Source organism: Calonectris borealis, chromosome 11 (genome assembly GCF_964195595.1).
Source record: "Calonectris borealis chromosome 11, bCalBor7.hap1.2, whole genome shotgun sequence".
Classification (NCBI taxonomy): Eukaryota; Metazoa; Chordata; class Aves; order Procellariiformes; family Procellariidae; genus Calonectris; species Calonectris borealis.
Window position 1 is genome coordinate 4,397,184 of NC_134322.1, and position 12,108 is coordinate 4,409,291.

The 12,108-nt window shown below is 40.5% G+C and overlaps 1 protein-coding gene across 1 annotated transcript in view; it reads left to right on the forward strand.

Annotated features, from left to right (window-relative positions):
- The window catches only part of ADAMTS17 (ADAM metallopeptidase with thrombospondin type 1 motif 17), a 191,965-nt gene that overhangs the window by 148,337 nt on the left and 31,520 nt on the right, over positions 1 to 12,108 (forward strand). The window contains exons 16-18 of the mRNA XM_075159828.1: positions 1,426 to 1,583; positions 5,862 to 6,021; positions 8,022 to 8,157. Coding sequence (XP_075015929.1) covers positions 1,426 to 1,583; positions 5,862 to 6,021; positions 8,022 to 8,157 — 454 coding nt within the window. The remainder of the gene's footprint in view (positions 1 to 1,425; positions 1,584 to 5,861; positions 6,022 to 8,021; positions 8,158 to 12,108) is intronic.

The following is a 12,108-nucleotide window of genomic DNA, read 5'->3' on the forward strand; positions in this document are numbered from 1 at the left end:
GGTTCTGCTTGGAAACTAAAAAAAAAATGCAGAGTTGTCTTGCTACATTTGAACGAGAGTTGAGAGATAAATGATCTATGAGTTCTATGTTAATTCTTTCAGATCAGAATAGGTTTCCTTATATACAATCTGAACGAGAATCTTTGAACCCAAACGCTGCCAGACTTTGGTCAGTCTTAGGATGGGCAGTCTACATAAAAATATGCAGATCTTGCCTTGCAAACCAGACTTCGGTTTACAGCCACCACTGTTCTCATACTATTTCACCCTAAGTACCAGTTTTAACAGCTGTAAGAGTATAACACTACAAGTATGTACGTGTTCTATCAGAAGTATCTTCAGGTCATACTCAAGCAGCTACTCTGTGGTATTGGATTCTTATATCATGTCTGCCAATTTGCTATATGTGTCCAAATTTATGGTACCATCCATTTTTCTAAGATTAAAATCTAAATAGTTAGATTTGAGAATAATCCTTAAAGCAATCTAAGTGTTAATTTCCAATATACGAGATATTCCAGGCATGTTCATTTTACATACATGCCTGTATGTTTCCCGTGTAACCTTAGACAAATAGTATTTAGATTATGCCAGGAAGAATTGTGATTCTAACTGATTGTTCTCTGATTATGCTCTCTGTTTACAATCTGCACTCCGCTCAGCTTGGATAAGGAAAATGAGCTAGCAAGTTTTGCACTTTTCTAGTCAGTCACTTCTACTTTGTGGTTCTTGCTTGTTAGCACAACGCTGTAGTATTTTAGTATTACTTTTATATCCAAATTAAGTCTCTCTTCACTGAAAACCAAAGAAAAACATTTCAGTTGTGCAAGCTTTCCTTTGCAAAAGCAGAGCTGTATACGTAACTGAATTCAACAATATGCCATAAGTATGTGTGGTTTTTGGACATGCTCCTGAAATAGGTCGAACTGTGGAAGAGTTCTACCATTTAGTCCTAAATTAGTAGTATTTTTTCAAGGACAGTGGGTAGTTATCTTTCCTTCCTTTTATTTCCTTTGTAACTCCTTTTGCACACACTTTTTTCTTCCCTTTAAATTTTCTGGCAGTGGATTGCACAGAGCATGCCTCGAAGTTTTGAAACTGGAGAATGTTGCATATTCGGAAAGCAGAATGTAATAATTTTAGGTAGTAAAACCTTAGCAAGACCAGTTTATGTGACTTTATTGTTACTTAATAGCAATTTTAATATCATCAGAAATGCCTTCATCAATTGAAATAAGAATATGCCCAAGTTAGAAACATTATGATGAGTCAGCTAAAATTATACTTTTTTTTTGTTTTAAATTCGCATCCATTACAAGACTACTGCATCTTTTACTTCAGGTGGGCTGAGACAGAAGCTCAATAGTCTTTATTGTAATTAGAAATTCACTTACATTTCATTCTATGGTGTTTGATTCATTACAGCTTTAAAAGATTCCAGTAAGAGATCCATTAACAGCGACTGGAAAATTGAGCTTCCTGGTGAGTTTCAGATCGCAGGCACTACTGTCCGGTACGTGCGAAGGGGTCTGTGGGAGAAAATCTCTGCCAAAGGACCAACTAAAATACCACTGCACTTGATGGTAACTTTATATCCTTTGTTTGTGTTTCTTAAGTGATGCAACATAAAGGGTTTATATCCTAGCTGAAAGTTAAATTTTGATTGTTTGCTTCCTCACCAGAGTTTTTTAAAGGTATGCTGTAGTACCTCTCTTTGCATTCTTTTGCAGCATTACAAGGGCTGAAGAAACCCAGCTCCCTATTTAAAAATAAACGATGCTCTATTCTGGGAGAACATGCAGTGTCCCAGTAAAGGATACTCCTGTAACGTATTGCAGACAATGTGACAGGTCCATTCTAGAGGACATAGGTTTCCAGGGGCCTTCTTTATTTCATGGACGTACCTGCTCACACACATAAAAGGATATTTGCCCAAATATCTTCTCAACTGATGCCAGAACATACTCTGTATTTAAATACACTGTTGCTCTAACAGAAGATATGCACATTTGAATTTGACCCTCTATAGTGACTTAGTTGCACACAGAAATGTTCCATGTTTTCTTTATATTGTTTTTTTAATTTTATGTATTTTAAGGTGTTCTTGAAAGTTTTTCCTAATGTTCGACATAGTCCTTCTGTTAACCAGGCATATCATTTTATAAACAGTCATATGAGAACATGAGTGAGCAGTCCACAGGGGTGAGAAGAACAGGATTGTAGTCCCAGTCCTGTCACTAATGGGGGATGGGGTGACTCATGGGCCAGTCCCTTAATGTTGGTGGTAACATTAATGTTCCTACCTGTAAGATAGCTGTAATAATGCCTGTCCAATATATGTGTTGCTAGTTGAAAGTCTGCAGAAAGCTGTACAGATTCTATAGTGAGGTTTGCATACAAACGTAGAATATCTTAATGTATGCATTGTTTCCTGTAACTTTTTTATCCAATTACATTTTTCTGTGTACTGTTTCTTTTCCTTGTGACTTTTTGCCACATTTGTTCACTGAAGGCTATTTGTAAGTCTTTAAAATCAGAAGTCTCTCCCTTTCCTGACCTGAATTTTTTGGCTTGCTGGTGTTCATTGTGCAACATTTCATGGCCCAGTTTGAAAAGCTCAAAAGTTGCTTGAACTTTTCACACGCACACAAAAAATAATAGTAATACTCCGCTTTATCAGCACTTTCCCTGTGTCAAAATATGCTGCATAGGAACAGGAGGTGCTTGTCTTTGGTTTCTCAGACAGATGAGTGAGTTTACCTGGTTCACATACAGACCAGTGTAAAGCTGGATCAGAGAGGTTATTACTGAAATAGTGGTGCAGGTTTGCGCACACGGGCACCTTCCTGACTCAGCCATGTAATTCAAGGTCTGCCCACACAAAGGAACTGTATACAGGAGCCATCTTCATCATCAGAAAAGTCAGCTTCTCCTTGACTTTGGTCTTAATGCAAGTCTTCCCTCCTGAAACCAAGACTCTGACAAAGTATCTTGTACTGCCAAGGTCTTCCTAACCTCATGTAAGAAAAATGAGTTGCACAGGTACCGTTTGTGAAGATGCTGTGCAGGGTTCCTCTGCCAAGTCTTGGAACCTTCCACAGTGTTACTTCGTTGAGGTGTACTGCAGTAAAAACCGGTACCACAGTTTGTGAAATTCAGCATCAGTAGAGCTTTGTTTTTAAAGAAATACTCATTTCCCCTTCATTAAGGAGTAAGCGACTAGCATAGGAAACTAGTGATTATGAGTATCTCCCTGACTATCCTTTTCACGTACAGAGTGGCATTTTCAGCACATATGAGCAGAGGAAATTTTCCTTCTTCACCTTCCCCCCCGAAATGATTAAAAAGGAGGAAAGTAAAAGTTACCAGACCATTAAAAAAAACATGTGGCTTAAAATCACTGCCAGTTGTAAACAAAGCACACGTGAAGTCTTTTCTTCAAATCAGATATTAATCTTTTCCTTGATACAGGGTAGTGGGTTTCATTCTTTCAACGCAAGAAAGGCAGGATGGTTACCAGTTACCTCTAAATAGAAAACTGTTGTTTAAACAGTGGTGGAATACACTGGACTGACAAAGAGCCAGAAGCTTCAGTCAATCCATTGTGACCTGCATTTGAAACCAATTATACACACATACACACACACCCCAATTATATATGGCTACAAAATTGCATGAAATTGGTTTCATATGGGCCTTTAGATTCACTAGTCTTGCACCCATATTGAGATAATAAGGATTTCTTTTTAGGAGCTGGTTTTTAATACTTAAGGCATTTCTCCAAGTGCATTGCTGTAAGTATATTTCTTGGAGAAATTAATGTTTGTGTAACTAGGCCTGTGCTAGACCTCCTCTTGGCAACAGAGGACAACCAAACACTCCCAGAGCATAAAGATGCTTTAGACAAGACTGATTGATCAATTCTGTAGAACAAGCTGTTCATATCTCATGCACTTAAAGAAAGCCAGAGCAGAACTTGAGTTCTCTGCCTCTGACTGCCTGGTATTTTGAACTGTGTTTAAAAAAAACCAACATTCATCTTTGAAACTGTAATGATGGCTGGCTAGTTTCAACCTTGATATTCAGTTCTGGTAGTAAGGCTCCCTCTGTAGCTGAAGCAAAATCATATCTGTGTTCCCCACATCTTCTGGAAGATGCTTTTCTGCCCGGGGTTATGCACTGTGCAGAGCAACTTATGGGTGCTGAGTTTGTGTAGTCCCACAGTGTTCACTGCACCGACCTCCAGGATATCAGTGGCTGCAAGCTGGACCCCTTCTTTCAGCACATACGGTTATTTTTTTGGTTAAATGAGCTTATGACAGCTTTAGTGAGATTATTGGTTAAGTAGGAGTAATTTCTGCCAATCGGAATGGGAAACAATTATTGCTGGGAGAAAATAGCACTTGCAAATTTGCTTTTTTTAATCGGGCAGCTGCTTGCTTCACTTATGATAGCCCCACTTAAAATGTCTTATTTGATAAGGTGCTGCTCCTATTTCAGTAGGTGACAAGAGCCAGCAGAATTCACCTGTCTAATGCTGCTGAGATTATGGGATAATAAGCGTAAGTCAGTCTAAAGCCATACCATCAGCATTACAGTAGTACTTCTATGGCATTTGTTAATTGTGTGGTAACTCAGATCCCATGGGCCTCATACTCCATTGGGTGTCTTCTAGTCACTTCTGACTCAAGCCAGTGAAAGTGAGAGCCAAATGAAGCCCAACATGTAAATCAAAACAGGACCAGAATTGTCATCTACCTGTGGTGAAAAATTAAGCATTTTTCTCTGTTCCTCTGCCTTTTTTAAGAGTCAGTGAGTTTTTGAGTAATAACACTAGAGACATCACATGTGACTCCATGGGAAATAATCAGCCTGCTGTTGGAAACAGGTTTCACCTTCCTCTAGCAATATGCAGGGTATGAAAATATATATGTTGCCAGCAGCTATATGATATGGCTCTTCCTTGTCAACCTCAATAAGACAGTAAAATGAGACAATGCCTCAACGAGACAATAAAATCCTCCTCCTACAGCTTGTCAGCAGGAATAGTCGTGCTCACTTTGAGTGCCACATTTCCCAGGAGGCATGTGATTTTTTTTTTGCATTAGTTGTTTTTACTTTGAGAAGGATCACCTTGTTCCTTCAGATGTGTTAATAAACATTTCTACCTTCAAACTATGGACTGCTGCAGCCCGACTCAAATGCAACAGTAAATGCTGCAGCTCACAGAATCACACAGTGGCTGAAGTTGAAAGGGACCTCTGGATGTTGTCTCATCCAAACCCCCTGCTCGAGCAGGGTAGTGTAGAGCAGGCTGCCCAGGACCGTGGTCCATAAACAGTACAGTGTTAAGCCAGAACTGCCCCATTCTCTACAAAGGTCCCCAGCCATAAGCCTGAGTCTCTGCATGAGGCTTGCAGACAACTTGCTTTCTAGAAAACAAAGGTAGGTCAGGTATGATGAGAGACTTTTTAACTCTAGATGCTCATTAAAATAGTTGTTATATGAAAAATGCTGATTTAATGCTTCCTGTTGTCTTGCTATTTCTCTTTAGATAGCCATGGCCTGCTGATCGCATTTGAGACTTAAACAAAGCTAGGCATCGAATTCCAGGTTTAGACATCTCCATGACTGTTTTAAATATTCACAAATCATGAGCAGTTATTGCTCCTGCAGATGCCCTGTTTTACCAATACTGTAATTTCAGGTTTCTAGATAAAGATTTGGTTGCCTTTCATGAGGTACTTACATTTTAGAAATATTGGCCTGAGACAGCATTTCCAGCATTACTGTCTCTGCAGTCTGTTGGCTTTCCCAGTACACAGTGTGTTGTAACAGTCTTTCTTTTCCTGCTGAACCAGGTGCTGTTATTTCATGACCAGAATTATGGAATTCATTATGAATACACCATTCCTGTAAACTATACTGCTGAAAACAGAAGCGAGCCAGAAAAGCAACAGGATTCTTTGTACATCTGGACGCACAGCGGATGGGAAGGGTGCAGTGTGCAGTGTGGAGGAGGTAAGGCCATTTGGACGCTTGGTGGGACTTGCTGTACGGTGTTTGCAGACACCAGCCATTAGGGAGGTGCCTGCAGAAGACAGTGTTGCCAAAGCATGAAGGAAACCGGCCATGGGAATGGATGTTGCCATAATGAATTCAAATGAGAACTCATTCTCACCAGCTCTCCCAGCTATCATCCACAGCCCCACAGTTAATTTTCACCCAGCATTTTGGCAGGGACACTGCTTTGTCGGCTCGTTACTGTAGGCTGGAACTGCACCTGGATTAGTGCTCCACGGATGGCTCAAGGCGCCGTGTGCAGCCCCATATCTCAAGCCTCCGTCACATTCTTGGAGCAGAGTTTTCACAGGTGTTCAGGCATGTTCACTGAAAGGCACTTCCTTCCCCAGGGATGAAACAGGGGCAGTGCTGCTGTGACAACTCCTGGAGATTGCGTCAGACGCTCTTAATGTGGGGTGGACTTTCTGGGACTACATGAGCACATTGCAAATCACACTTTTCAGATCATTCCTAGGATGTGCTGAGACAGATTTGCTGAAACCCTGGGGGGAATTGATGCCTGTGAAACCAGAGACTGGTTTGTCAGCCAGTGTCCACTGAATTTTCAGTGCTGGAAGAAGTAGGTTTTTTCCTGAGGAAAATGGATCATTTCCATGCATTTTGGCCAGTCTTTCTTTACCAGCAGACCCAATTATTTACCGTATTATATGACACAAAGAAAGAGTGCTCATCTTCACATTTGAAGACTCGCTGCCCTCAATGTACTGAAATCATGAATTTATTTTTTTCTATAAATAGATCTCATTTTAAAACAGACACTTACTTTTAGTCATGTTTTAAAACAATAATTTCTTAGAGCCATTAAACCCTCATATGAATGAGTAGGAAGTTTGTTCATGGCTCTTTTGATTTGTGTTGCAAGCCTGCCACATATTTGAATCAAATCAGTACCTGGCAACATGGCTCCCACCAGTAGTAGCTTGGATGGCAATTGGTCTCTCATATTTTGGTTGTCAGATGCTTTTACTACTTATCCAAGCTGGGAAGAGCCTTTTCCCTTCCATACAGACTTTCACAAATTTTTTATTAACAGAATTTAAGTTATTTTTTATTATCTGCTGCAGATGATGAATAAACTCGATTTGATGCAGACTCAGGGTTAAGAAGAGGATCTGAGAAACCAAAATAATTAGCAGTAAGGCAAAGTCACAGGTGCAGGGATGACATTTTCCTTGTCACATCTGGTCATTGTCACGCTGCCCTGTGGCACAGCTTTCCTGATGTCACACAGTGGAAGGTTGAACCCTGAGGGCCGCACTGCTGTGTCTTGGTGAAACTGCTGATGCACAGACAGTTTATGTGAGAAATGCTGACTACTCCTGAGACATCTCCTACTGACAGGGTTTTTAAACCTGGGGGACCGGAAGATGAGAAATAATTTATTTTGGTGGCTTAATTTCACTTCTTGGTGAAATACAAACAAGGCCAGTTTATCGCTCTTGAACCCCAGTCACTCCTTTTCAACCTGACTCTTCCTGCATGGGGAACAGCAAGAGGCAGCTGTCCTGTCATTATCAGTCACTGAGGGGTGGGTGGTTGTGTGGCTTCAGGTTACATAGCTGGAGCATCTGTCCCAGGTGATTACAGGGCACAGCTACATGTGGAGGAGGAACCAGAAATGAAAGCAAATTGTTTTCAAGATCGTTTTCACATTAAACACAAAAAAGAGAAAGCCCAGCGTGTTGTTCCTGTAAGGCAGTTAATTTCACAATTATTGGGGAAAGATTTGTAGCTTTCCTGAAAAAAAACAGAACAGTACAAAGTTAAGACAGAAGTGGGAAATAAGATTGCTCGCAGAGGTGATAGGTCTGTGTAGATTACATCTTGTAGAGATAGTATGGAGCTCCTGGCTTTTGAGTCTTGGTTAATGAGTTGACATGGTTTTCTTCTTAGCCACTGGTTTCCTTTTTCAGAGTTGTTTTTTATTTGACTTGTAGGTGAACGGAAAACCGTTGTGTCCTGTACTCGAATTATCAACAAGACCATGACACTGGTGAATGACAGTGACTGCCAACGAGTGAATCGCCCCGAGCCCCAGGTCAGGAAATGTAACACACACCCCTGCCAGTCACGGTAAGGAGTTAAAAAATAATAAAACCCAATATCCTTTTCCTTCACAAATCGCCCATTTCCAAAGCCTCCATCTGGTGAACGTGGTGAAAATGTCTAAAAGTATTGGGACACATTGTTAGCCATAGTAACCAGCTGTAATATTCATTTCCTTCTGTTGAGCAGGTCAGATTTTCATTACCTCAGAGTCCATTTAATTTGTGGCCAGTAAGGCCAGATTCCGTGCAAGCTGCCTTCATGCATTGTTTGGAGATGGTTTTCTTTTCCCATTGGCTGCCTCCTGGGTGACAGAGCAACTTGCAGTATAAAGCTAGACAAAAGTGCAGTGACTGGATATCTAACCTTTTTTTTTTATTGAATCAGCAGAGAGTAGGGTCTGATTAATTGTCAAACTGCTACAAAAAACTCGCAAACAACCCACAGCCTTTAAGCTACTACAGCTGACCTGCTGTATTGCATGCCTGATCTGTATTAGCATAGTTCAGACTGGGAGTCTCTAGGCGAGAAGTGTCTCTTCTTCATCTGAAGTTTGCACAGTGTCTAGCAACACCTGGATAGTTTTGGAAACATACCTGAATCTTGCTGAAGTCAAGAAATTATAATGAAACACATTTTAGATGCTTTCCTCAGTAAGGATGCTTTTCTGCATCAGTAGGAGTAATTAGAGGTCTAATAGTAATAAGTTCTAAAAATAATAAAAAGTGCTCTTTTTAATTTGGCAAGCACTTTTAGCTGAATTAATTTTGATCTGCATTGTATAAAAAAAGACGTTTCTGACCAAAATGACAAAACACAGGAAGGCAAATTAATTTGTTCAGTTTGTTTGCTAATGAAAAAGTTCACTCTTGCTCTGCAGTAATATTTAGCATTGTGGAGTAATGTAGACGCTCCACTTTTGATAGTAGTTAGAACATAAAATCAATTTAGGATAAAGCTCAACAATATCTAAAAAGGCATATTCAAAACAACCTGCTAGCTGTTGCATCTTGTATAATCAGACAAGCCAGGGGAATGTACCTCAAAGCTGGCAGAAACAATAGGGAAAATGAGAAACAGGACACTTCCTTCTAATTAGACCTGCACTTTGATTAAAGTGCCCTGAAGCAGGGAAATCCAGTGTCAGGTAATCCATCAATAAGGCTAGGCTCTTTCAGGTTTTGTTTTCTGTCTGCACTGCCTATTATTGCTGTTGTACAATATTGTGGCCCTACTGCTTTCAGTGGTACTGAAAGGTATAGTGAGATACCCCATATGCTTCTAGGTGTGTAAGGAGAGCCAAATTCCCAATGACTTCAAGGAAACAACTGTCGTTTCCATGAGGAAGCTTCCTAAATTCAGTGATGTTGGGATTTCTGTCATGTCATTCTCTCAGAAAGACAGAAACAGGGAGCATCTGCTTGTGTTTCTGCCCTGGCGTGAAATATTTCTTCTAGACCTTTTGTGAAGTCATTGGAAGGAGACTGGAGTGAGCCCAGGCAGGTATATGGAGGGGTTGGTTCCAGGTGGTAGAGATGAAGAAAAGCAACTTACAAAGCTCTGGAAGAAGTGGGCAGCTTCTGCCTCTACTAGCTGAGAGCAACAAAGGGAGGTTTTGGCCATCAGGTTCTTAGAGCCGTAAGACCCACAGTGCTGTTTCTCAATGGGATCTCCATGACCCTGAGCCCTTGGTGAAGTCTCCTCTTTGTTGCACACTTTCACCATGACATTGCTGCCTGTCCAGGGCAGTGACAGTGGGTTAGGTTAAATCACACAAAACCTCCTGAGAAAGGAATACTCTGTTCCTATATCCAGATTGTGTTCCTTTGGGGATTCAGGTCCAGCCCTTAACGTTATTCCAGGGTATCTCTTCTTCTGTATGGAATTACCAGGCAATTTATAGCCACAATTTAGCACAGTCCTCCCCAGGGGCAATTAGCACCGGCACAGTGACACTCTTGTTGGTCCATTTTTTTCAGAGCAATGACAGCAAACACCAAATGTGCTTAGTACCCGGAAAGGCCACAAAATCCTTGCTGATGATCTGATAGACCACACTCCCTCACTCCCTCCGTGTAGACCACACTTTCACACTTAACATGCTTTTGACTGGAAACATTTTCAGAAGCACATTCTCTGTGCCTCTGTAGAATTTAAATTTCCACTTGCGTTTGCCCACCCAGATATTAGAAATGCATGCTTAGCATATTCTCTGACCAAGAACATCTTAAAGAAACCATTCTCTTTCACCATGTCAATGCTTTTTTTATGAGCCCTGAATTTGTTTTAGGGTTTCAAGTAAAATTATTGTAGCATCTTGTTACAATAAGGTCCTTTCCCGTTTCCACTCAGACCTAAGCCCTTCACCTGAGTTCAGAAGAAGGAACAATGCTTTCCTTTCTGTAGTAAACCTGCTCTGTTTTGTGCATTTTGAACTACATTTACACTTTTACTCAAAATTTAAGAGAATCACCTTCCAGAGAATTTATCTCTAGAGAAGGGTCTTGTGGCCACCACAGGACTGGGTCATAGGACACTCAGTCTGGTTCTCTTCTGGATGTGCTGTGTGACTTTAATTCACTATCCCACACTGTCCCTTTGTTTCCTCTCTCAATCCATGTATAATCTGGATTACAAACTCTTTGGGATGGGGTGAGATCATGTTGTATAAATGGAAGAGGAGGAGAAGGCTGTTGCTCTTGAGATTGTAATAAAAATAAAAAAATAATAACCCACATTATATATATAAAGTGATCTGGAGAAAAAAAGGGTATGATATTAATAACAGTGTCTTTCTTCCAGCACGATCCCAAAGTGCTTTGCAAATTATATATCCCTTTGAACTTCAGCCACCTCTTGGGAGAGCCAAATAACGTGGGGCAGGGGACAGTAGTTTCATGAGGCCAAGGAGAAGATTAGAACTCTGCAACGGCAACCCAGCATCTGAAAAAAACAAAGCAGGATTGAAAAAAGCATTGGATGCACTGACATGTTTTAAAATTAAACGTCAGAGAAGAGAATTTTCTTAAGGGTTTTGTTGAAACTGGCCAAAATAAAAGAATCTTTCATTCTTTATTATTGTTACTCTTTCACCTTTTAAAAAATGCCTCTTTTTCTTCCTATTTTATTTTTTATGTTCCTTGACCCTCTTTTTCCATTAAATTCTTTACAGCTTCCTTTCCTGTCCCAACTGCACCCTATTAGCACCTCTTTATTCTAATCCTTTGCCTAGCTCTTTAGATATTTTTTACAAAACCCTGCTGTAACCAGATGGAATCTGGATTCTTGCATACAGTGCGTATGGGTTGTTTCCAGCACACTGAACACCAACCCAAATATATAGGCAAACCCAGCACTCATGCTGGCACAAGACTCAGAAATCACAGATCACATCAGCTGTTATTACTGAAAACATAGGTCGGCCAGTGGCCACACACTTCAACATGCATGGTTGGGTCTATGAATACGAAACTGCTTCTCTCTAATGCAGGAAAAGAACCAAAAACACATGAAATTTCCCAACTGTTAGACTTGTAATGGCCTGTATGCAAACACTGTTACTTTTCCTCCTCTTTGCTGTAATAGATTTTAATAGAGGTTGAGTTCTTTCAGGGACCTGCTGAATATGTGGTGTTCCTACACAGATGCTTAACAGCAGCATAAAAGCCAGAAATCCCTGCCTTCATCTACAGAAAACCACAGGAGACCTGAGCCCTTATTTTCACTGTTTAGGATTTGAAAGTATCTCTTGAGTCCAAGGGTTAGTTTTCTGCTACTACCAGCAGCGTGTCATAGACTCCTTTCCATTAACTGATTTTGCTCCACAGTCTCCTTCCCTCACTGGAAGGCTCTCCTGTGACCTTGCTGTTCGTGTGGGTCAGGATCTTTTATTTCCAGCTTTAATAATTCATTGTCATTTTTCAGTCATTTGTTCTTGCATCAGCTCTGTTCCTTTGCTTATACAGTATTCTCCCTCCC